The 26,376-nt window shown below is 44.7% G+C and overlaps 1 protein-coding gene across 2 annotated transcripts in view; it reads left to right on the plus strand.

Annotated features, from left to right (window-relative positions):
- Positions 1-14,526: 14,526 nt before the first annotated feature.
- The window catches only part of GSG1L (GSG1 like), a 350,921-nt gene continuing 339,071 nt past the window's right edge, over positions 14,527-26,376 (plus strand). Inside the window, exon 1 of one of the 2 annotated variants that reach the window (XM_073647801.1) lies at positions 14,527-15,166. In XM_073647801.1, the coding sequence (XP_073503902.1) occupies positions 14,863-15,166 (304 nt within the window). In that variant the 5' untranslated portion in view covers positions 14,527-14,862. The remainder of the gene's footprint in view (positions 15,167-26,376) is intronic. The other variant, XM_073647800.1, reaches the window with a different exon arrangement.

The following is a 26,376-nucleotide window of genomic DNA, read 5'->3' on the forward strand; positions in this document are numbered from 1 at the left end:
GGGCTGGCAAGCAGGCAGATAACGGAGAAGCGCTCCCAGGTGAGCGGGCAAGCTGGTCCATAGACAGACTGACCGGAGTAGTAAGGCAGACCGTCGGACCTCAGGCAAGCAGGCAGGTAGCTGATATGCGCTCCCAGGTGAGCGGGCAGGCTGGTCCTTTAGACAGACTGACAGGAGTAGTAAGGCAGACCGTCGGACCTCAGGCTGGCAGACAGGTAACAAGTATTCAGGCAGGAATCAGGCAGGTAACTAGCAGGAAACTGGCAGGAAACTGGCAACGGGACCTGAGGGCTGAAGCACAGGTGAGACACAGGTGCAAACAACATTGCTCGGGCACCTCCATTTTGGAGGAGGTGCCTTATATATGATGAAGTCCTCCGGCCATTGGCCGGGGACTCCTTAGGACGGCGCGCGCGGCCCCTTTAAGAGGAGGGGAGCGCGCGCGCGCGCGCCCTAAGCACAGGGTCCGGGAAGGAGCGCGCGCTGAGAGCAGAGCGGGAGGAGGACGCCGGGAAGGAGCGCGCGCTGACAGCACAGCGGGGAGAGGACGCCGGGCACGGAGCAGAGCGGTGAGGGGAGCAGCGTCCCTGCCTAGCAGAGGGCAGGGACGCCAGCGCTACAATTACCAATCTCACCACCTGTTAGCTTTACCTGTTGCTGGTACAGGAGGGCGTGAATTTCTTTCTGGAGCACCTTCCTCTGCCCTGGTTTGGCAGTGTCAGCAATCTGTTGGAGTAAAAACAACACTTCTCCCAAACAGTTACCAACAATATTTGTACCAATTATCATATACGGATTGGTATCACCAGGGTTAGATTCTATGACAATTAGTCTTTGGTCCTTTAGTTCCACTCTCCCCACCTTCACTGTCACGTCATACACAGAGAGGTTCGGGGCTGGCGGGTGGATTTCATCTATGGACCAGTACCTTTTGTAGAGGACATCAGGTATGATAGTTACCTGTGAGCCGGTGTCCAGTAATGCAGGTGTTGCTATGCCGTCCAGCACGATGGACAGGAAAGGCCTTCCTCCAACAAACCGGTCGTACCAGCTTGATGGGCCTGGTTGATCTACTCCTGGGTGTCGGCCCTTGGCCCCAGGGTTTGCCCTTTTAAAGGACAGTTCCGCGCGGTGTGGCCTGCCTTGTGGCAACGGTAGCAGATGAATTCTCCTGGAGGGCGACGTTGGTCATTAGTCCTCCCACGGGGTGGCGTTTTCCTCCTCCTTCTCCTCATCCAGGGGACATCCTCAGGACTGTCGGCGAGTAAGATCCTTCCTTCCGGCTCGGGATCCGTCCGTAGCTGCAGGGCGCTCAAAACAGTGGTCAGGGTTTTACTTTGCTGACGCACTTCAGAGCGCAGGCTGCTCAGCTCGCTAGGGGGTGCTGTTTGCAGTTTAGTTTCAGCCATTAATGAAGGAGTAGTGGGTGCTGCGGGCACTGGGGTGGCCCCACTCTGGTAACGCTGGATAGCAGTATCTAATGGTTCCGGGGGCTGCAGACCCTTAATAGCCATGTCCTTCAGGGCGTCAAAGGAGGCATCTGGATGATCTAATTCCCACCACTGTACAGTTCTGCTTCCTCCTGGGACCTTAACCCCCGGATGAATTGTTCTGTCAGCATTTTGTTCTCATCATGTATGCTGGCTGAACTAACCTGTTTCAGGGCCCGCAAGGCTTCCTGTAAGCACCAGGCATAGTCCCGGATACTGTCCTCAGGTTTCTGGGTACAGTGGTAGAACCTCATCCGGAGATCTGTCTTTTCAAAGACAGTTTGCAGTCTCTTATAGATAATGGATACTGATTCCTGGTCTGCGGCTGGCCAGGTTTCAACTTCCCGCTCTGCGGCACCAGCCAATTGTCCCAACACAACAGCGGCTCTCTGCTTACCAGTCATTGATTACATATCCAGTACACCGCATATTTTCCTTTTGAATCCAGACAGGGTGTCTGGTTTGCCGTCATACTGGGGAAGCCATTTCACTCCAGGGATATACGGCAGGGCCATGGGTATCAACGGAGTCACGACCCCTGCTGGTGGGGCGCCCGCTCCGGCCTGAGTAGCGCCGGGCACAAGTTGAGCATCGAGAACGTTATCCGGTGCTCTGGCGTCTTGCAGGTCGTTGGCCATGGTTGCGCCCCCCTAGTAAACCGTAGCCTACCTCCTGTTTCTTTAATCGGGTAGGCCGCAGCTCCGCAGACGACGGTCTCCTTCCAGGAGCTGACGCTTCCTGGTGCTGCGTCAGAGCGCGAGGCGGGGCTTGAGCTTCACGTGCTTCCAACAGTCACGCCTCTCTGATTCCCACGGTTACGCCCCTCTTCTTCCCGCGCGGCGACGCGGTAATGGCGGCGATGTTCACCACAGTTAAAACACAGTTCAATTATGGCACACAGTACCCGGTGGCAACGGGCACGAAATCCTGTTCGTGACCCCAGGAAAGAGAGATATGTCACCCAGGGGGAATATAGGGGACTCGGTACCCGGGCCTTTTACCTTGTTTAGGAGGTCACGGCAGTCGGCTCCCTGGCCCGTACTCTCTCTTTAAAAAGGGGTTTTAGTGTACAGTTTGTCTCGTGACGCCAACTGTGGTTTCCAGTAATGGTTACCGGCGCTGCTACAGACCTCCGGGGGGTGATGCGATGGCAGCTGGGATGTTTCTGCTCCCCACAGGCGGAGTGGGCCCCCGGGGCAGTGTAGGTGCAAATGGTGTTGATGCTGGGGCTTGCAGTGCAGGAGAGATGGCGCAGCAAGAGTAACGGACAGAAACAGGGGATTCACTTCAGTACCTTTATTGGTGCGGATGTCAGGTACGGTCCAGGGTACTCGGTAGGAAGGGTGCACTTCAGGACTTCTCCCCAGTGAGCGGGTATAAGGTCTCCTGGTCCATGTTTCCCTCTCTCTAAGCTCCTGGCCAGCCTGCAACTGGTCCTAGCTTTTGTGTCGTGCTGTTCCTTCACCTGTTGCCAGAACCTTTTTCTGGCAACCACTATCCCTGGACGCCGGAGCCTTTGTGGTTAATAGTCCTGTCAAGGGTTTAGCTTCAGGTCGACCAGGGACTTGTAGTCCTCCTGGTATGCCGGTGATCCCTACTGGGTATAAAGGACCCTGTAGGCGCGGACCCGGTGTCTGGTTTGTGTCTTGGGGTGAGCCTATGATGCTCCTCTGCCCCCTCAACTCCTCTCTCCTCTCCTCTTTGCCTCCGGCCACACTCGGGGCCCTCAACTCAGCAGCAGAAGTGCTGCATCTTCACTGCTCTCAGTGGCAGCACACTCTCTGACTAAACTAACTCAACTGCCTGGCTCCACCCTTCATATATATATCCCTATCAGGGCTCCCTCTGGTGGTATGAGGTGGAAGGGTGGAGGTGTTTGTTTGTAGTGAGGGCCTCTTGTGGAGAAGTCCATCCAAGCACCCTTTTGGGTACTGTGGTACCTGTGAAAAGCAGCGTGTCACACAGTCTTCTGAGTTTACTCACAGTTCTTAAGTTCCTGAGGTTACAGGTTCCGGACTACAACCTCCCGCGTCGTGCTGCGTTCACCAGGCAGGGGTTCAGCAATCCCTTAGGTGGTTCAAGAGTGACTGACAGGACCCCTTTCTTTGTACCTTCCTCAGTCGTCTTCCTGCGCTGGCTCTCGCCCTCCTGCCCTGCGCCTCGCAATCAGTGTCCCAATCCGGTAGCCTCGGGTCTTGTTGGGCGACCTGCAGTCCCCTGGATCCTCTGTGGCCACGTTCTCGGCAATATATTTGTGGTTGTTGCCACTGCACCTTGCAAGTACAGCAGCCTCCGGTTTCTAGCTGAGCCTTGTAGTTCTCCACTAGTTTAGGGGCTGGTCCCCTCTGCGGCTCGATCCCTCCACCGCCTGGCAGATTCGGGCGTACAGGTGGCCTCCAGCACTTCCCGTACCCCTGGGATCCCTTCTGTTCCTGGAGCCTTTCTCCTGCTCCCTCTCCTCTCTCACTCCTGGGCCTCTCTCCAGGCCTGCCTCCGGAGCAGAGCTCCTGCAGAGCCTCTGCTCCCCTCACTTTCCTCCTCTGACTGGCTTGTCTTTCTAAGATGGCTCCCCTTTTTATATCACTCCCTCACAAGTGCTCCCCTAATCTACATCCTCCACCCACACCCACTACATGGTTCCCCCTCACTAGGTTCCCCCCCACTCCAGCCAGAGACCAGGGACTGTGCTCTCCCGTAGGAGCAATCTCGCCCTGCCCTCTGAAGTGTGGTGTAATGAATGCAGGTGTTAGGGTCCCGGGCAGTACTCCATCCTTACCTGAGAGTGAGATACCACACCTCTGGGTGAGATGCAGTACCTCTGTGGCAACTGAACCCACAGGGGCGCCACATATGCAAATGAACAATGGTTCAGTAACTGCTGTTACGCCCCTTAGGGTGTAATTGACATTCCCTGCTATGTCTGTGTCTCCTCCACAATCCTTGAAAATCTCAGACTGATGAGTAAATGCAGACAGTGCAAGGAAAGTCAATTATGCTCAAAGGAGGTTTGAGTGGTGACTGCTGCTAATGAGCTTGTGAGTAAACACCTTCCTGGACTAGTCCAGGTGTCTAGGTTTATTTACATATCTGAGCAGCACTGTAGAAATTGATTTTGCAGTAATATATACATTTGTACGGAACAATAAGCACATTATCTTAATCCCAGAATAAGGTTCTAAAAGTTAAAGGGGTTGTCCGGTCCAAAATGATAGATCTGCAGTTAATCTGTGTGACTGCAGACTTATGAATCCACCCAGTGCATGCACTGTGCGCTGCGGGGATTCGCAGGTTTCTGAGCTGGGAACGGCGGTGATGTATGCGTTATGCATACTCCCGGCTAGAACCCGACTAGTGTATTGAGCGAGGCTGCACCCACTAGTCGACCATACTCACTGGACAGTCGTGTCACTAGACGCGGCACGGCCTTGCTCCATACAAGTGTATGGAGCAAGGCAGCATCCACCTGCAGACATTTTGGACCGGGCAACCCCATTAAGAGAGGTGTAAAACTTTTGAGGGACCTGACATGTTTTTCATATTTTTTAATATTTTTAACTTTTTTTGTGGGTGGGTTTCCATCTTAGAAAACTATTAAGCAATAAAAAAAGCACTAGCATTTTTTTTACCTGGAAATACATTAAAAAACACTTGCAAAATGCTCCATAAGATGCCCAGGAGGCTTTTTAGTGTTACTCTAGCCTTCCCATTTACTTCTATTGTAAAGTATGGAGAAGCTTCATAGCGAAAAATGGTCACTTCTTTTAAGCACTTGGTGTTTTTGGAAACCTGAATCTAATAAAAAGCTCAAAAGTATGAACAACAAAAATTATTTCTCAATAGCCAAGAATAGGTAGAGTCTATCAAGTGTATTTTAAGCAATTTTTAGAAAGAAAGCTTAGTTCTGTTAGGGGATTAACACATTAAGCTTGGTTTTGTTATTGGATTCATATAGTAAGTTTGGTTTTGTTACTGTGTTTGTATAGTAAGCTCGGTTATGTCACTGTATTGATGTAGTAACCTTGGTTCTATTGCCATTTCTATGTAGTAAGCTTGGTTTTGTTAAAGCAAACCTGTCAGCGGGATTTTGCTAAGTTGGCACTGTTACACTGATTAAAATGATAACTGACATGAAGAAATCCGTCTTGTGGTTCTTGTGTAATCTTTATTTGCAGTTTTGAGGTAATTAGGTTCTTGTGCTCCGGGACTGTAAGATAAGATCTGCCCACAGGCCACCCCTGTCTATCTGTCTGGCTGTCTCTATGATGAGGAACATACTTGTGCTTCGGGGGTGGGCCTGTGGCAGGTCTTATCTTGCTGATCTGGACTAGAGCACAAAGGAAAGACTCTGCCTACAGTCCCGCCCAGAGTTCTGGCATATCATTAACTCAAAACTGCAAACACTGATTACACAAAAACCACAAAGAAGGATTTCTTCACCTCAGGTATCATATTAATCAGTGATGCATCCCCAACATGACACTGCCTGTAGTTTACTTAGCAAAATCCTGCTGACAGGTACGCTTTAAGGTGTCCATGTGTTTAATCATTTATATGAGATTGCACATACTTGTGTCATCCGGAAATAAAAACATAAAAACACCAGCATCTACTTATCTGTTGTTGTTATCAAGTTTTAACAAACTCCTGGGTTGTAGTCAAAAGGGCAGATGGATGGCAAAGGTTATCTTCCTTATGGTGCACATTACCAGCCCACACTTGAATTTTATTTTCTACATTCTGATGATTATTTAATTGTACTTTTTCATGTAAGGTTTACTTTGAGGAAAGCACTCTTGTCACACGTTTCATAGTTTTAAGGTTCAAAGAAGACATGAGTCCATAGAGTTAAAACTAAAAACAAATACCTGACACTTATCTGACCTTTAATATGGGCATACATGTGATAGAAATGTAAATCTATACCTACCTGTATGCCTCATATTAGAGGTCTTGTTGCTGTGAAATGTCTTTTTATTCAATCAAGTTTCTGATGATTGCGGGCCCACGGACGGGAAGAAATCCCCGCCTCCTGTGTGAATTACAATGTTTCCCCCCTCCCCAGAATGTCACAATGCCCTGTGATGTGCAATTGAAGTAGCTAAATCCAGGCACTGTGACATGCAGGGGAGGAGGGAAACATTGTAATTCACACAGGAGGCGAGGATTTTTTCCAGGCCCCAGGATGGGAGCACATCAGAAACCTGTATGAATAAACAGACATTTCACTGCAACAAGACCTCTAATATGAGGCATACAGATAGGTATATATTTACATTTCTATCACCTGTATGCCCATATTAGAGGTCAGATAAGTGCCAGGGGGTGACAGATTCCCTTTCATGAAAAGCAGTGCTTTATTTCCCATTATAGTTCCTACTAAGCTCATGTATACTTTGGACAGTACCAATGTTCAAGATAGTTCTTTATTGTTCCTTGATAAAGGAGTTTTGTTATGGAGACAATCCTTGGAACCCTTTGGTTGGAATCCTCATAGAATCCCCAATATGAAGTGGTGAAGTGGTTTTAGTGATCTCAGGTGAACAATGTTTAGTAGCACCAGTACAGTGTCCATTTTAGGACATGATCAGATATCAAAATCAAACATCAGAATGATGTCAGTTTGAGGCTAAATACCCTGTCTGAGAACTGATTTTGATAAGTGATTTTGACAAGTGATCCTGACAAGTGATCCTATTTCTGACAAGTGATTCTGACAAGTGATTCTGACAAGTGATCCTATTTCTGACAAGTGATTTTGACAAGTGATTTTGACAAGTGATTCTGACAAGTGATTCTGACAAGTGATAGAATTTCTGACAAGTGATTCTGACAAGTGATTTTGACAAGTGATTCTGACAAGTGATTCAATTTCTCACAAGTTATTCTGACAAGTGATCCTGACAAGTGATTCAATTTCTGACAAGTGATTCTGACAAGTGATTTTGACAAGTGATTCTGACAAGTGATTCAATTTCTGACAAGTGATTCTGACAAGTGATACTGACAAGTGATCCTGACAAGTGATTGAATTTCTGACAAGTGATTCTGACAAGTGATCTTGACAAGTTATTCAATTTCTGACAAGTGATCCTGACAAGTGATTTTAACAAGTGACTTTTACAACTGTAATAACAATAAAAAAATATTCACTGTTTGCTGATGGGACTTGTACCCAAAACTCTACATCTAAAAGCCAGTGTACTAACCATTGAGCTATAAACTCAGCTGAGCAATACTAAGCGTTCTCTTTGGTTATATGATTTTCAGTGCAAACCTTGTCTGAAACTGATTGGGACTTTCAGAAATACCTCCTCCAAGCCAAATTCAAATGATGTTTGACTCTAATGTATGAGTCTGATACGTGACTTTCTTCAAACATCAAAATCACAATGACTTTTAGTCACCCTGAGTATTTTCATGGTTGATTTCATAAGATAAGAAAAGCTCCCAGTCTGTATGTCTTGATTGGATAGCTCAATGGTAAGTCATCAGCCCCTGAAACTGCAGTGTCTCAGTTCAAATCTCAAGCCAAATGTCATTTATTTATTTTTTTAATTATGCCTATTTAGCACACAAACTACAGGGGTGTTTTACTTTTAATATCTGACATTCTGATTGTCATCCTGATGTGTTAAGAGTTTCAGACACGCTGTCTATTTGCATGGTAAATTACATAGCCAACGTAAATTGGGAGGCACTAATTTACTACATATCTATTTCCAACTGATTGTACATTTGCATAATTTCATAAAGGGGTATAATGATAAAATTTCTTTATTGTAAATTTTTCTTTCCATTCACCCAAGAACTGGCTGCAAACTCCCAATTTACTTTGGCTATGTAATTTACCATGCAAATAGACAGCATGTCTGAAACTCTTAACACGTTAGGATGACAATCAGAATATTAGATATAGATATTAAAAGTAAAACACCCATGTAGTTTGTGTGCTAAATAGGCATAATTACAAAAAAAAACATTCCTAATAGGGTTTGAAACCAGACATTGTAGTTTCAGAGGCTGATGCCTTACCATTGAGTTATCCAGTCAAGTTATAGTGACTAAGAGCTTTTCTTGTCTTATGAGATCAACCTTGAAAATACTCAGGGTGACTAAAAGTCATTGTGATTCTGATTCTGATGAATCAGACGCACACATCAAAATCAAACATCATTTGAATTTGGCTTGGTGGAGGTATTTCTGAAAGTCCCAATCAGTTTCAGACAAGGTTTGCACTGAAAATCAAATAACCAAATAGAACACTTAGCTTTCCTCAACTGAGTTTATAGCTCAGTGGTTAGTGCACTGGCTTCTAGATGTAGAGTTTGGGGGTTCAAGTCCCATCAGCATATGACGCGCCCCCTGGGCCAGTGTTGTTGGGGATACCCGGAGCCGGATCAGATGGGGGTTGTAGTCTCCGAGTGGCTGTGACCCGGTCCGTGCCCAGGGTGTCAAGCTCAGTGTGTGGCAGTCCTTACTGATGTTACTAAAGTTCTTTATGTCGACTACGCCACCCGTTGAATTGCGGTCACTACGGCCGCCGCTGCAGCAGGGTCCACTGAGGCTGATGGTGTTTGTGCAGCTTAGGTAGTATAACCCCCAACGGGAGAGGTATAGCCTCAGGGGGTCAGGTGCAGAGGATGGTGGTTGTGGAAGTGCAGGGATGATGGTAATGAGAGTCAGAGTCGGGTTGTGCAGTTCAGGGTTCTTTACTTACTGCAGATGTTCCGGTCACTCCGGCCTTGAGTGACCACCCGAGCCGTGCTGCGTCCACCAGGTCCTGGACTCGGCCAACCCCCAAGTAGTTCTGGAGCGTACTTCTGAGCTCCCTTTCTGTCCTGTCCTCGTCTCTGGCCTTCCCCACCAGGGATCCACCTATGTCCGGCTCCCTCGGGCCTTCTGTTGGTAACCCTTGACTCTGGGTTCCCTGACCCTACGCGTGGTCTGCCTTCCGGGTGGATTTGGTGGGTGGCCGTGGCAGATGCTGCCCACAGCCTCCGGTCTCTGGCTGAGGTATGCTGTAGCCCCCACCAGTTTGGGATCCGGTACCCTGTTGCCAACTCTTCACCCTGTGGTTGTATTTGGGCTCTCAGAGTTCCTTCTTTCTCCCCCTCTGGGTCTTTCGTTCTCTCCTCTCTCACTCTGGGCCTGGGGCTGCTCTGCTCCTCTGCTTTCTTCCACTGCTCTGCAAAGTCTTCACTACAACAGGCTGACTTCTCACAGACTGACTGACTGACCCTGATCTAAGATGGTGCCCACCTTATATACTCCCTCTATGTGTGAGCTCAGGTGACCAGCACCCAATGAGCTCCTAGCACTACCCAGACTGCTCCCCCTATCTGCCCCTACACTACTGGGATGTACCACCCCCCTCCCACTCCAGCCAAGGACAGACTCGGTCGTACCTGCACATTTCTAAGTGGGAGTACCGTTGGTCTGCCCTCCGGAAATGGGATGTGTGTAGTGCATGCAGCCTTCTGAGCTCAGCTCCACACTCCATCCTTACCCGGGAGTGGAATATCACACCTCTGGCTTGAGGTGTAATACCCCTGTAGCAGCCGAATCCTCAGGGTGCTACACATACAATAAATATTATTATTATTACAGTTGTAAAAGTCACTAGCCAGAATCACTTATCAAAATCAGTTCTCAGACAGGGTATTTAGCCTTAAACTGACATCATTCTGATGTTTGATTTTGATATTTGATCATGTCCTAAAATGGACACTGTACACCAGAAAGGCCTGGCTGTCAATTTCATTACAAATACAAGTTTTTTAGTTTTGTGGCCATGGTGCCATTTTCCAATGATTTGGTCCATCAGAAAAACAGTGATTGTTAGTGTCCTGAGAAGACAGATAAAGCTAAAGTTGGGACATTACCCCTGCTTCCAGTGAGACAGCTACTCAATTAAGGATAGCCCTCCTGGATCTGGAATGATTGGGAGGTATGGAGCATATATGAGTCTAATAAATTTGGGTCAGGAGACCTATTGGCCATCTGCGTTTCGTAGTCTGTACTCGGACTGTGATACATGGACTGGACATCTGAATTCCGCCTCATGGATACTGCCCTACATCATTTACACCCCAGCGTCTGACATACATACAATTATAGAATTTCTTACAAAGTGACAAACAGACATTAAAGGGGTTGTCACTACTTTTACATTGATGCCATATCCGTAAAATAGGGCGTAAATGCATGATCGGCACGTGGCACCCCCGCCGATCAGCTGTTACCGGAGCTGGCGGCGGTGGCTGCCAGCGGCCGGAAGTGCTCACCTGTGTGGCTCCGAAATCAAGTGATAGTGGTTGCCACGGTGTGCTGCAGATCCGCCTCCCATTCAATTGACAAGGACCCCAGGGCACGGGAGCTCCCTGACGCCGTGAAAACAAGCAACCCTCTGTTTCCCTGTTGTGCATTTTGACCAGCCTTTTGCCAAAACCTCTTATCCTTGGACTTAGTTCCATTGAATTACATTTACTATTCTACATTCAAATGACGCTTTGCAAAAGATCCACTAGGGTCGAAACGTTATCTATATCTGGTCACATTCAAGCATAAAAATGTTCTTACACCTTTCAATTCTGCTTGTCACGGAGAATCAATAAACTGTTCATCACCCAAGAACAGAGTGTGCGGTGAATCTTTAATTTATAGATTTTAATTTATGTCAGTACATAGAGATACGGCTCCAGTCCCTGAAGAGATGAAGACGTCGGAGAAAGGTGTTAGAAGAAGGGACACAACCCTGACATTTCGGGACTGAGCCCTCAAATTTGAACAGTCTCACTGAATCTGGGACAATTGGGAGCTGTGACATTAGTAAGTGTCACCAAATCATGTTCCCAACACATTTGTTAAAATAAAGATAAAGCGGGCAACCCCTTTGAGATTACAGCCAATTTCTCCTTTGTGCTTGAAAGGAGCATAGAATTAACAATCCTGGTCAGACTAAAATGCAGCTATATTGTAATTCCTTGCTTTTGCCTTGTTTTTTTCTCTCAGTCGGCGCTGACTGCCAAAGTACTAACCTCATCCCCATTGACTTTCTATTAAGTGAATGTATCATAACAAACGCAGCTTTCTGCATCCCTGCGTGAATCCTCTCTAACACGTTCTATCATTTTGGTCTTTGTACTGCTGGAAGAGATGCTGGGTTGCATATGTGTTTTGCATAGCCAAGAAATTAAAGGGGTCTTCCGGTCTAAAATAAAAAATCTGCAGTCACTCTGTATGACTGCAAACTTGTGAATCCTCACAGCACATGCACCGTGCACTGCAAGGATTCGCCATTGTCTGCCCCAGGAATGGTCAAGTATATGATATGCATACACCTGGGCAGAACCCACCTAGTGGCTGCGGCCTCCCACAATGCAAGTGTATTGACAGTATGACAGTTCTAATGGCTAACCAGGATGCCTGGCAGTTCATCCAATCTGAGGAGCTGGTCAGTGGATCTATCACAGGAAAGGTAGCCAATCTGCAGTTTCACTAGCCAGTTTAAGGCTATGTTTACACACAGCATTTTTTCTGCAGCCAAAACCTGTCCTCTTGACAGTAAAAACGCTGCATTCAAAATGACAGTTTTTCAGGATTTTTTACATCTTTAGTTTTTAGGGTGCAGATTTCAAGTGTACTTTCTTTACAGTACGTGTTTCATAAAGTTAGTTTTGTTCACCAAAAATGTTTTAAAAAAATGCAGCGAAAAATGCTGTTCACTTTCTGCTTGTTTTGTATCATAGAAAGTTAGAATTGGAAGGGACCTCCAGGGTCATCGTGTCCAACCCCCTGCTCTATGCAAGATTCACTAAACCATCTCAGACAGATGTCTGTCCAGCCTCTGTTTGAAGACTTCCATTGAAAGAGAACTCACCATCTCTCGTGGCTGCCTGTTCGACTCATTGATCACCCTCACTGTCATATTAAGTCTCTTCTCAGTCTTCTCTTTTGCAAGCTAAACATTCCCAAATCCTCTAACCTTTCCTTATAGGACATTGTTTGCAGACCGGTCACCACCATTCTGGTCACTCTTCTCTGAACTTGCTCCAGTTTTTCGATGTCTTTTTTAAAATGTGGTGCCCAGAATTGGACACAGTATTCCAGATGGAACCTGACCAAAGAAGAGTAGAGGGGGATAATTACTTCATGTGATCTAGATTGTATGCTTCTGTTAATGCAACCCAGAACTGTGTTTACCTTTTTGCTGCTGCATCACACTGTTGACTCATGTTCAGTCTGTGATCTATTAGTATGGGGAAAAAACACTGCAAAAACTCTGAAAGAGTTGACATGTTGCAGATTTAAAAAAAAAAAGCTGCAGTTTTCCAATTCAGTCAGGAAAAAAAACAATCGTGTGCACGAGATTTCTAAAATCTTATAGTTTTGCTGGTATTGTAAAAATCAGCTTTTAAAGGGAATCTGTCACAACATAGCCAGGAGCAGAAAGTATACCTTTCGTTAAAGGTGATGTGCGCATGCGCGGGATTAGGAAGACGAACATTGTAATTCACAAAGTAGGGTGGGGATTTCTTCCCGTCCCCTGGCCCACAAGGCATCAGAAAACTGATTGAATAAAAAGCTATTTCAAAGCAACCAGACCTCTAATATAAGGCATACAGGTAAATATAGATTCACATTTCTATCGTCTGTATGCCCATATTAGAGGTCATATGAGTGCCAGGGGTGACAGATTCCTTTTAATTTGCATTAAAAAATGCTGAAAAAAAAGAACAAAACATTATGTGCAAACATAGCCTAAGACTCTTCTTTTGCTTTATTCTGTGCCAACTATTGTATACCTACGTATATACTACCTGATGCACTTTGGATGATTCTTGTATTCTTACAAGATTTCTTTGATTGTTCTTCTGGATTAGACCCCTTGTGCTCATCCTGGTTTGACCCCAGATCTATTTCAATATTCTCCTCTTTTCTTCTCTGTCTGATCAACTGGATTCTATCCCAAATCTCCATAAGGCTTTATCCACAGATCAGTATTTTTGATCCGTATTTGATCAGTACTTAAATACCAAAACCAGGAGCATCTCTAAAACACAGAATATAGGTGCCAATCTTTCAATTATAGTTTTGTAAATTCGACTCCTGGTTTTGGCATACAAACACTGATGCAAAATAATGACCAAATACTGATGTGTGAATAAGCCTTAACTGTCTTCTGTTCTGATTCTGCCCTTGTTTGTGATTCTCTCATTTTAAACTTGTTAAATTAGTTTGGTTTCCCTTTAGTTTGCTCCACCACTTAGCAGCTACTCTGCTGATGCAACCTAGGGGCCCCTCCAACAAATCCCTGTTTAGTGATTAAATGGTAGCAAAATAACATGCCCCATACACTCTTCTAAACAGAGTAGCCAATGCAATGACTGACTTTGGAAGCCCACATTGAACTGACAGACTGCTGCTGTTATCTTGATGAGAATTGTTTTACTCTGTCATATCTACTTCTTGTCTGTCCATCCATCAGTCCTTCTTTCCAATTCCTTTAATTACCTCCTTGGCATGTATGGACATACGAGAGGGATTATCCAGTTTCAGAATCTTCTGATATGTCATATTAAACTTCTCGCCTATTCCCTGGTTAACCGATTCTCAGCAAACCCGTCAGCTCTGATTTCGGAATGGGGTTTTATGTGTCTTACAGAAATGCAATGAAGTGCCGGCTATAATATCTGATAACGTTCAGTAATTGAAGAACTCCCTTTAAATAAATATTTGAGATGTTTAGATACTTTGAAACGTATCCTAAATTATTATTATTCTAGATACAAAACATCATGGAGCAAATTTGCGAACTGGACTTCCTATTTCTATCTTTTCTTTTTTTTTTGCTGATTAAAATAATTTTAAAAATTATAACAGAAAGGGCAGATGATCAATTCTCAAATGTTATTCATTTCTTGTATTTATTCAGAATGAGGAATTAAAAGAAAAAGGGAAAGAAGCATTGAGTTGGGTGACTTCATCCTTTATTTATATTCTAACGAGGCTACAATGACAATGAAAGCGATCAGCCTGCAGGTGTCTCCCACTGGAGGCTTTCCGAAGCCCTCAATATCATGTGCTCATGTTAACAGATTTTAACTCGGCATCTGTGCTTCCTGAGAGGCAGACCACATATGATCTTATCCACACTGTGACATCCTCAGGTAGCTGGAGTGCATTACTTGGCGGCTTTTCTATTTACAACAACTACCCAACAATGTCACATTGGTGGCGAAATGTTCTTTTCATCCTTGTCGCCGCTTAGTTCGAAAGTGGATTTGCATATATGTTTGGAAGACAGGAAACAGAACTGAAAGGCTTTCTGCATCAGTACTCAAACTGCATGTCATTTGGGCATGGGTGAATAATGAGGAAATCAAAGAGAAAACACAGAGCCCTGCTTGCTGTGTGTTTGAACTTAGTAGCCCTTTTGTTTTCCACCACGGCTTTCATTACAACATACTGGTGCGAGGGGACACAGAGGGTGCCTAAGCCAAACTGTGGAAAGGGCAGGAAGACAAACTGTATTAACTACAATGGTGATGACAGTCATAATGAGAGCAATTCGAATGTGGTTCACTACAGCTGGGAGACAGGGGATGACAGATTTCTGTTCAGATACTTTCACACTGGGATATGGTACTCATGTGAGGAAAATATTAATGGATCTGGTAAGTTAATATCAATTCATTTCATTGCTGCTTTACCATTGTACAATGCAGAATTATTTCCATACTGGAAGCTGCTCATGCATCTGCTCTGCTTCATTGGAATTGTCATCGCTGCAATTCATTTATCTACGTTTTGGTCTGATTTGTTTCATTCATCACCGTAGATCAAGGTAAAGATTAAGGGAATATCTATTTTTCTTTAGTCCAAGGCTGCAGTTTCCCGAGTGCTGCATGATTAGTAATTGCTCAATCACAGTTTTGTGGGGGTTTTTTTTTTTTTTTTTGGATGATTAATTAAATCAGTATGATATTATTTCAGCTTTTCTGTTTTCTAGAAAATGGAGATGAGCAGCAATTATGCAAGCTCTAAATAATAATTCAGAAACAATGTGAAAGATCTAATAGGAAGTGAGTGCATGCGGATTTTATTTTTGGTTGATTTCAGCTGTATTTCCAGAAGCTGCGAAGCTATAAATTATAATTAGGGTCCACAAATGTAATTACATTAAAGTGGCTTGGAGTTATAATTCATATGCAGACCAATTTAATTATTCTTCTTTAAAAAAAAATAAATAAAGTTTGCCAATTCAAAGTGGTTGATTTCTGCCAGAAAGCTCATCATCTACTTATTAAATCTCAAATGAATGAACTTACTGAAATCTGCAGACTTTAAACGTATTTCATCATGGTGTGAATTTTAGGGATTGCATTTTCATATAAGGAACAGGGACTTATAGTATATTCATGCAGATAGTTGCCAAACCTTCCCTCAACTCCTATATTTGTAATGGAAACCCAACAACCTAACCCCACCCCCAGCTAAGTTTAAAAACCCACCCCCAGCTAAGTGTAAAAACTCATGCAAGAGGTGTCCTCCTAAAGTTTAAGCTCACGTCCACTTCTCCATATCAGACTGTTTCAGGAGGTTGCAACTATGCCAGCTATTTTTTTTCCTAACTTGATGTGTCCCTTTAAATCTTGTTTATTCTCCTTCCTGGTATGCTATGGCAGGAGACTACATTGGTAATGAGCGCAGGACCTCAAGCGGAAAAGACAGCTGGGGCACACTTTTCTGGCCTGGTCTTGAAAGTAACATTGACACCTGCGATGCACTCTGTCTTCCAGCTGGCCAGGTTTCATATACTTCATGTCTTCATGGAATTTTAAAAATCATTAAAACAGATATGAACACAGATGTCAAAAAGGATACATAGCTGGCATAGGCTAAGCTACAGCCTGGCAAAGCATGTATATGAACATAATACTACACCGGCTAACAGATGTTGGTACATGTATGTATGGTGAAATACATATTTACACATGTTTTCATCTTATGGTATTTTTCATGCACAGTAGTGTTCTCTGTACAGCCATACAGACGTCAGAGGAGTGGGCACCACCTCGAAATTGAATAAGGGGCAGCCTTGGTAATGCTCAAAGTCCCAGTAGAAGAACTAAACATATAAGAAGGGCATTCAACAGGTGCACAAAGCTTTTAATCTAAATGACATATTCTGTGTTATATACCAAAGCCAAAAAAGTGAAGAAAAGAGAGTATCCTCATATAAAACAGAAGTACACCTATTCCCCATAAAATAACGATTTAGAGTCCTGAGGAAGATACTAAGATGCTATTGCAAGTAGCAAGGCTTGTCTATTGTTGTCATATGTAGGACAATATATATATATATATATATATATATATATATATATATACTCATGGTGATTATGCCTTCATTGGTGGGAGGACATTGGTTTAAGACCACCTTATTTGGATGAGAAGGATAGAATAATCTAGGCTTTGTTCCCCATTCTATTCTTTTATTTTTCTTTCCACAACAGTACTTATTCAAGTACCCATAGATCAGATAGATATGTAAAACTGAAATCCCAAAATGAATGAGAAATAAACTGTATATGTATACAGTATATATTGATAAGTTGTATTACACAAGTTTAGTTTTAACCTAAGATACACAGACAGTCATGTAGATAGAGAGATAGATAGAGAGATAGATATGGGATAGATAGATAGATAGATAGATAGATAGATAGATAGATAGATAGATAGATAGATAGATAGATAGATAGATACTGTAGATCAGGGGTCTTAAACTCGGCTGGGTATATGGGCCGCACACAGAAAAAATTTGAATTTAGGGGGCCGCATTCTTTGCAGGACAAAGTGACATTTTAGTGATACCGTGCGACGATAACAAAGTGCACTTTTTTTGCTTACTTTAGTTTATATATAAAACAGCATTTTTAGTGGCAAAATATTTTTTCATGCTTTATTTTAAATTATTTTTTATTTTTAAAATTTTGTTTCCCCCAATTGGCCACATACAGTAATATTGTCTTACAATTAGCACCATATAGTAATTCTGGCAAACATCTTGTGGTAATGTGCCCCATCCTGGTCCCCATCTGTCATAATTTCCCACATCCTGGTACTCATCTTGTAGTAATGCCCCATCCTGGTCCCTATCTTGTAGTAATGTGCCCCATCCTGGTCCTCATCTTGTTGTAATGCCCCATCCTTGTCCTTATCTTGTAGTAACGCCCATACTGGTTCTCATCTTGTAGTAATGCCCCATCCTGGTCCTCATCTTGTAGTAATGCCCCATACTGGTCCTCATCTTGTAGTAATGCCCCATACTGGTCCTCATCTTGTAGAAATGCACCCCATCCTGGTCCTCATTTTGTTGTAATGCCCCATCCTGATCCCTATCTTGTAGTAATGCCCCATCCTGATCCCTATCTTGTAGTAATGTGCCCCATGCTGGTCCTCATCTTGCAGCAATGCCACATCCTGATCCTTATCTTGGCAGATTGTCCCCATCCTGTTTCCTATCTTGTAGCAATGTGCCCCATCCATGTCCTCATATTGTAGGTTTGTCTCCATCCAGGTCTCCATATTGTAGGTATTTCCCCATCCAGGTCCCCATTTAAATGTGCCCTAATAATTTACTGTATTCATCCATCATCATTAGACCTTACTAGTCAACTTGCAGCTCAGATAAAACCAATATCGATGTCGATGCTTGAAATTCTCAGTGTAACAAAAAAATTTCTTCATTGAATATATATTTATGGCAACTTAGAAACTGAAAAATAAGCCATCAATAAATGTAATATAACCATGTGTGGATCCTATAATAGAGTGTGTTCAGAAATAGACAGCACCTCCTAACAACAAATGACAAAGTAAACAACAGATTAATAGTGATGAGCGAGCATGCTCGCTACTGCTCGGTGCTCGCCCAAACATCTCACTGCTCGAGATGCTCGGCGCTCGCCGAGTATTTCCGGGTTGCTCGGGCGGGAACTCGGGTCCCCTCCCTGCATGTTTGGCGCTCTTTAGAGAGCCTATAAACATGCAGGGATTGCCTACCATGCACTGTAATGCCGTAGCCATGTTGGTTGTGGGCATTACAGTGATTGGCTGGCCACACAGCGTCATCAGGTCTATATTAGACCTGGCGCCACCATGCTCGTCACAGTCACTCCGGATCAGACAGTGTAGGGAGAGCTGCTGCTGTGTCAGGGAGAGATTTGATCATGTGTTAAGTAGTGTAGGGAGAAAAACCGTACATTACACATATCCATCTTAACAAACAGTCCTTCTGAGGACTAACTGATCCATCTGCAGAGATATCAGGCAGGCAGGGTATATAGGCAGGCAGTGTATATAGCAGACTGCAGTGCATATAGCACAAGAGGCTCCATTCCAATTCTGCCTTCTGCTGCTGTTAGATATTTCTATACAAAGGCCCAGGTCTCAGGGGCCAGGAATACTTTTCTTTGGATCTTAATTCTCATTATTTGCTTAAAAAGGAATCCAGAGAACACCATTTTTTCTGTGCCATTTGCTTGTTGGCACTGCAGAATACAGCCTGGTCCTTTCCATATTAGAGCGCTAGAAATCCAGCTATTTAAAACGGTGTTTTCTCCATCAAACGGATCACATATACGTTGTCAGAAAATACTGTCATTTCTGGCCTCCATTAAAAATTTCCTTTAGTGTGTCATTGAAGCAATTCACCGCAGTTTGCTGTTCAAACTACTTACCTACAGGCCAGTTATTTAAAACTCTGTTTTCTCCGTCACACGGATCACATATACGTTGTCAGAAAATACTGCCATTTCTGGCCTCCATTAAAAATTTCCTTCAGTTTGTCAGTGAAGCAATTCTTACCAGTTTGCTGTTCAAACTACTTACCTACAGGCCAGGTATTTAAAACTCTGTTTTCTCTATCACACGGATCACATATAAGTTCGCTCCAAACTCAGTCATTTGTAGTGAGCGTGGAAAATACTGTCCTACATTTAAAATGGGAAAGGCACATGGCAAGGAACGGTAATGGTGCACTTGAAGCGGGGCAAGAGGAGATCGCGTGTAGCGATGCCCAAATATTTGAGCAGCCAGGGTCACACGAAGGCGACGGTGGAAAAGTGTCACAAGAGGTGGACGATGATGAGACACAATTGCCAGAAAGTCAGGAGGAGGACCAAGGTGCAGAAGTAGAAGATGAGGTGGTGAATGATATAGTAACTGACCCAACCTGGCAAGAGGACATGCAGAACGAGGATAGCAGCACGCAGGGGGAGGGAGGCAGAGCACCCCAACAGGCAGGAAGAAGCAGTGTGGTGGCCGCAGACAGAAGGCAGGCAACCGTTCCCAGTAACACCAACACGAAGGAAGTTGCCAGTACAGCTGTTAGGTCTTCCTGAGTCTGGTTGTTTTTTAAAGACTCTGCCGATAACCCCAAAAAGGCCATGTGCACCACCTGCCAGGCCAGCATCAGCAGGGGTGGAAAAACGACCAGCCTGACTACCACCAGCATAATCAGGCACATGGCAGCAAAGCACCCGACTTTGTGGGCCGAACCCCAGGGTCCAGGAACAGTGTCTGCGGGAGGCACCATTGCTTCTTCCGCTGTTGTGTATGCAAGCCAATCCCCTGTCCATGGTGCATGCGAAGATGCCTCCTGCCCTGCACCTGTCGTTGCACACTCTCGAGTAGCAGCATCAGGAAGCACGTCCATGTCCTTGTCCCAGTGCAGCGTTCAGTTGTCCATACCCCAGTCCTTGGAACGCAAGCGCAAATATGCAGCCAACGCCCCACAGGCTACACTACTAAATTCTCACATTTCACAACTGCTTGAGCTCGAAATGTTGCCTTTTAGGCTCATGGAGACGGAAGCATTCCGCAACCTGATGGTGGCGGCCGTCCCTCGGTACTCGGTCCCCAGCCGCCACTATTTCTCCCGGTGTGCCGTCCCCGCATTACACAAGCACGTGTCCCAAAACATTAGCCGTGCTTTCAACAACGCAGTTACCAGTAAAGTCCACCTAACCACGGACACATGGACAAGTGCTTGTGGGCAGGGACAGTACATCTCGCTGACGGCACACTGGGTTAACATAGTGGAAGCCGGGACCCAGTTGAACCTTGGGACGGAACACGTCCTCCCGATGCAAAGGATTGCGGGCCCTAGGTCAATCAGGGTTGCTCCCACGGTCTACAGCTCCTGCACTTCATCCTCCTCAGCCTACTCCTCCTCTTCAGCCTCCATCTCCGAAATGACCACATCAGTCACAAGCTGGAAGCACTGCAGCACTGCCTCAGCCGAGCGGCAACAGGCTGTGCTGAAGCTAATATGCTTAGGTGAAAAACTGCGCAATGCTGAAGAGTTGTGGACAGCTCTGAAAGAGCAGGCAGATCTGTGGCTCACACCGCTGAACCTACAGCCAGGCATGGTCGTGTGTGACAATGGCCAGAACCTGGTGGCGGCTCCGAGGCGAGCTCACACACGTACCATGCCTGCCCCATGTGCTTAACCTCGTGGTTCAGCGGTTTCTCAAATCCTACCCTGAGCTGCCGGATCTGCTTGTTAAAGTACGCCGCCTGTGTGCCCATTTTAGAAAGTCAGCTACAGCTTCCACCGCCCTTGCAGTGTTTCAGCAGTGTTTGCAGCTTCTGGCTCACAGACTGGTGTGTGATGTCCCCACACGTTGGAACTCTACACTGCAGATGTTAGGAAGGATTTGTGAGCAGACGAGAGCAGTTGTTGAGTACCAGCATCAACAAGGCCATCAGTATTCAGTTCAGACTCCACACTTAAGACCTCAGGAGTGGACATGGATGTCAGACATATGTACCATCCTCCAAAACTTTGAGGACTCCATCAAGATGGTGAGCAGCGATGACGCCATAATTATCGTCACCATCCCGCTTCTCTGTCTTCTGAAACGCTCTCTGCTCACAATCAAAGAGGATGCATTGCAGGCGGATCACAATGAGATGGAGCAAGGAACCATACAGGGTGATTACACACAGCCAAGCCTCATCCCAATGTGGATTGGGTGACAATGAGGAAGAGGAGGAGGAGGAGGAAGGACAGGAGCTAGTTTCATGCACTATAGATGGGACTAACTGCACAGCTGTCATACCGTTTGTTCAGCGTGGATGGCCAGAGAACAGAGAGGAAGAGGAGGAGAAGGAGAGCATGGTCAGTCATCCTCTTGGTGAGGACACGGAAGTCTTGCCTGTTAGTAGTCTGGCACGCATGGCTGAGTTTATGTTACGCTGCCTTTCCCATGACCATCGCGTTCTCAAAATTTTGGGTGACTTTCATTACTGGTTGGTGACAATTCTAGACCTACGCTACAAGGAGAACTTTATATCTTTTATTCCTGAGGCGGACAGGTCTACAAAAATGGGTCTGTACCAGAAGGCCATTGCTATGTAACTATTAAAAAAATTCCCATCTGAAAACGCTGGTGGCAGAGGGCACACTTCGTTGGACAACCAAGGAGTACAGGCGAGAGAGACACAACTTCAATACAGCAGAGGCAGGGGAACACTATCAAAGTTCTGGGAGAGTTTTCTCACACCCTCCCATCGCACAGGCCCTGAGGCGCGGGGTACTCTCACAAGGAGTGCAAAATTTGGGAAGATGCTGAGGGAGTACCTTGCCGACCATACCAACGTCCTCCGTGATTCCTCTGTGCCTTATTATTATTGGGTATCCAAGTTGGATACGTGGAATGAACTGGCTCTCTATGCCTTGGAGGTCCTGGCCTGCCCTGCCGCCAGCGTTTTATCAGAGCGGGTTTTTAGTGCCGCTCATAGAATTATAACTAATAAGCGCATCCGCCTGTCAACTGAAAATGCTGACAGGCTGACTCTTATAAAAATGAACAAGGGCTGGATTGGGCCAGTCTTCTCAACACCACCGAATGATAGCAGCGTAACATAAACTCAAATCCAGCGTCTTTTCTTGGGAGGTGTATTCCCATGCACCTTTTCACACCCACACATGGGTAGACGCTTCCTGATTTTGTCTATTTGCTCTTGTCCTCCTCCTTCTCCTCATCCTCCACCACCATATCATCAGGGTGACTGTGGTCCGTGATGCAACATCCACATAATTTTTTAAAGGGTGTTTATGATGATTTTATACAGCATGTTCATGTATACCCCCCAGGGGTAAATGTTTGTCAGCCCATACACTCAGTGCATGGGCATTACAAGTATAGGAGGCCCGCTCCTTTCTAATTGGAACATTTTTTTATGAGGCCATCCTCCACGTCTCTTCCAAGGGGCATTGAAGTGCCTCCAAATTTTTGGCAGCCCTTGCATTCACTGCATAGGCCAACACAATGGGAGACTCTCTCCTTTCTAATGGGAATTTGTCATTACTGTGGCCCTGCTCTGTGTGTCTTTAAATTCTTAGTGGGGTTTTTCCTAAAATTGGTCAGCCGTTGGACTCACTGCATACCCTATAACTCTATAGCAGACCCTCTTCTTTCTAATGGTAACATGTCGTACCTTGTTACTGTGGCCCTGCTCTATGTGCCTTTAAATTCTTAGTGGGGTTTTTCCTAAAATTGGTCAGCCGTTGGACTCACTGCATACCCTATAACTGTATAGCAGACCCTCTCCTTTCTAATGGGAACATGTCGTACCTTGTTACTGTGGCCCTGCTCTATGTGTCTTTAAATGTAAAATTTGCTTGAATAATTAGCGGACGCCATGTTGCAATTGGGGAGCCCCTGATGTGCCTAAACAGTGGAAACCCCCCATAAGTGACACCATTTTGGAAACTAGTCCCCTCAGGGAACTTATCTAGATGTGTGGTGAGCACCTTGAACCCCCAAGTCCTTTACAGAAGTTTATAACATGGAGCCGTGAAAATAAAAAAATCTAACTTTTTCCACAAAAATGATGTTTTAGCCCCAATTTTTTTATTTTCCCAAGGGTAAGAGGAGAAAATGGACCCCAAAAACTTTTGTGCAATTTCTCCTGAGTACTCCAATACCCCATATGTGTGTACAGTGTTTGGGCGCACGGCAGAGTTCAGAAGGGAAGGAGCACTGTGTGACTTTTTGAACGCAAAATCGTCTGGAATCGAGAGCGGGCGCCATGTCGCGTTTGGAGAGCCCCTGATGTGCCTAAATAGTGGAAACCCCCCACAAGTGACCCCATTTTGGAAACTACACCCCTCAAGGATTTTATCAAGGGGTATAGTTAACATTTTTAGCTCAGAGGTACGACACAGAATTTGATAACATTAGGTCATCATATTGAATAAGTTGTCATTAGTCTTGAGCGCAAGTGCTCACTACTTGAGTTTGCATTGGGTACTCAGGTATGCACCATGTATCACGGGTGCTCAAGTGAAATGCTCGAGTCCCCGCCCGCATGTTTCACAGTTATTAGACACCCCAAAAAAAACATGTGGGGATCGCTCGTGCATGGCAGGCAATCCCAGCAAGGATTTTTTGTCCGCGAAGCATATGGGGCGGAGACTCGATCACCCGCGATACTCAATGCATACCCGAGCACCCGATGCAAACTCAAGTAGCGAGCACTTGCGCTCAACACTAGTTGCCATTAGAGATGAGCGTTGTTCTACTCGAACTGTTCGCCAATCTCAAATTCGAGCTGTTTTGGGCGGTGTTCGAGCCGTTCGGCGAACACGAACGATTTGAGAAAAATTCGGCTGTTCGAGGTTATGTTCGATAACTGTTCATGCACCAAAATCATAACTGGATTTTTTCTCAGTAATGATGAAAATTAATGTTAATACGCAGTTTGAGTGTACAGCGGGGTGGGGGGAGGGGCAGGGGATGGATCTCTGCAGGAATAATGAAGATCTCCATTTTTTTTTCTCTTTCCCGCATTTACAGTGGGGAGGTGCAATCTGTCAGCCTATCAGCAGCGCACACACGGAGCGAAGTGCTTTTTTTCACACAAGCAAGGGCATGTGTCATTGGCAGTGTATGTCACATGTCCTTGCCCTATAAGACCAAGCCATTTTCCCCGTCGCCACCATTTTCTCACTGCTGCAGCTGCGTGTTAGACGACACCGCTGTTGCTGTGTGAGCTATACCTTGTTAATTTCAAGCCAATTTTCGCACAAATATACAGATAGCTTGGGAGTAGGGAATAGTTGTGATTGCAGTCCTTTTAAGGACTAGGTTACAGCATTTCCTACGACTTTTATCAGGCAGGTCTGTGCTCTTAAATAGATAGGTTGTGGGAGTAAAGACTAATTGTAATTGGAGTCCTTTTCAGGACTAGGTTACATCAGTTCCTATCAGTTTTTGCCAGGCAGGTCTGTGCCAGTGCTGTGCAAGTTTTTTTCACAGCATTTGGCTGAATCTAGCAAAGATAATCATTTTTGGCCTATTGCAGAGTGTGTTAGTCAGTGGAGTAGCCTATCTGCGTTGCAAGATATACCACCTGTGTATAGAATACCAATTTTTTTACTGCACCTAGTGAAGTAAAATCTTTTGGGCATAGCATCATTCTATTAGTCCATCTATACTGCCCTCCATCAGGTTGCAAATTGAATATAATTTTTTTCTGCATCTAGCTCTGAAAAAATATTTGGCCTTCTAGCAGTGTGTGGGACTTTCTCTATTAGTCCATCTATACTGACCTCCATCAGGTTGCAAACTGAATATATTTTTTTCTGCATCTACCTCTGAAAAAATATTGGGCTTGTAGCTGTGTGTGGGACTTGTTCTATTAATCCATCTATACAGACCTCCATCAGGTTGCAAACTGAATATAATTTTTTCTGCATCTACCTCTGAAAAAATATTTGGGCTTCTAGCTGTGTGTGGGACTTGTTCTATTACTCCATCTATACTGACCTCCATCAGGTTGCAAATTGAATATAATTTTTTTCTGCATCTAGCTCTGAAAAAATATTGGGCTTCTAGCTGTGTGTGGGACTTGTTGTATTAGTCCATCTATACTGACCTCCATCAGGTTGCAAACTGAATATATTTTTTTCTGCATCTACCTCTCAAAAAATATTGGGCTTCTAGCTGTGTGTGGGACTTGTTCTATTAATCCATCTATACAGACCTCCATCAGGTTGCAAACTGAATATAATTTTTTTCTGCATCTAGCTCTGAAAAAATATTTGGCCTTCCAGCAGTGTGTGGGATTTCTCTATTAGTCCATCTATACTGACCTCCATCAGGTTGCAAATTGAAAATAATTTTTATCTGCATCTAGCTCTGAAAAAATATTTGGGCTTCTAGCTGTGTGTGGGACTTGTTCTATTACTCCATCTATACTGACCTCCATCAGGTTGCAAACTGAATATAATTTTTTTCTGCATCTAGCTCTGAAAAAATATTGGGCTTCTAGCTGTGTGTGGGACTTGTTGTATTAGTCCATCTATACTGACCTCCATCAGGTTGCAAACTGAATATATTTTTTTCTGCATCTACCTCTGAAAAAATATTGGGCTTCTAGCTGTGTGTGGGACTTGTTCTATTAATCCATCTATACAGACCTCCATCAGGTTGCAAACTGAATATAATTTTTTTCTGCATCTACCTCTGAAAAAATATTTGGGCTTCTAGCTGTGTGTGGGACTTGTTCTATTACTCCATCTATACTGACCTCCATCAGGTTGCAAATTGAATATAATTTTTTTCTGCATCTAGCTCTGAAAAAATATTGGGCTTCTAGCTGTGTGTGGGACTTGTTGTATTAGTCCATCTATACTGACCTCCATCAGGTTGCAAACTGAATATATTTTTTTCTGCATCTACCTCTGAAAACATATTGGGCTTCTAGCTGTGTGTGGGACTTGTTCTATTAATCCATCTATACAGACCTCCATCAGGTTGCAAACTGAATATAATTTTTTTCTGCATCTAGCTCTGAAAAAATATTT

This window comes from Phyllobates terribilis, unplaced genomic scaffold (assembly GCF_046119375.1).
Source record: "Phyllobates terribilis strain yellow unplaced genomic scaffold, ASM4611937v1 Scaffold_9__5_contigs__length_417890890, whole genome shotgun sequence".
NCBI classification, from domain to species: Eukaryota; Metazoa; Chordata; class Amphibia; order Anura; family Dendrobatidae; genus Phyllobates; species Phyllobates terribilis.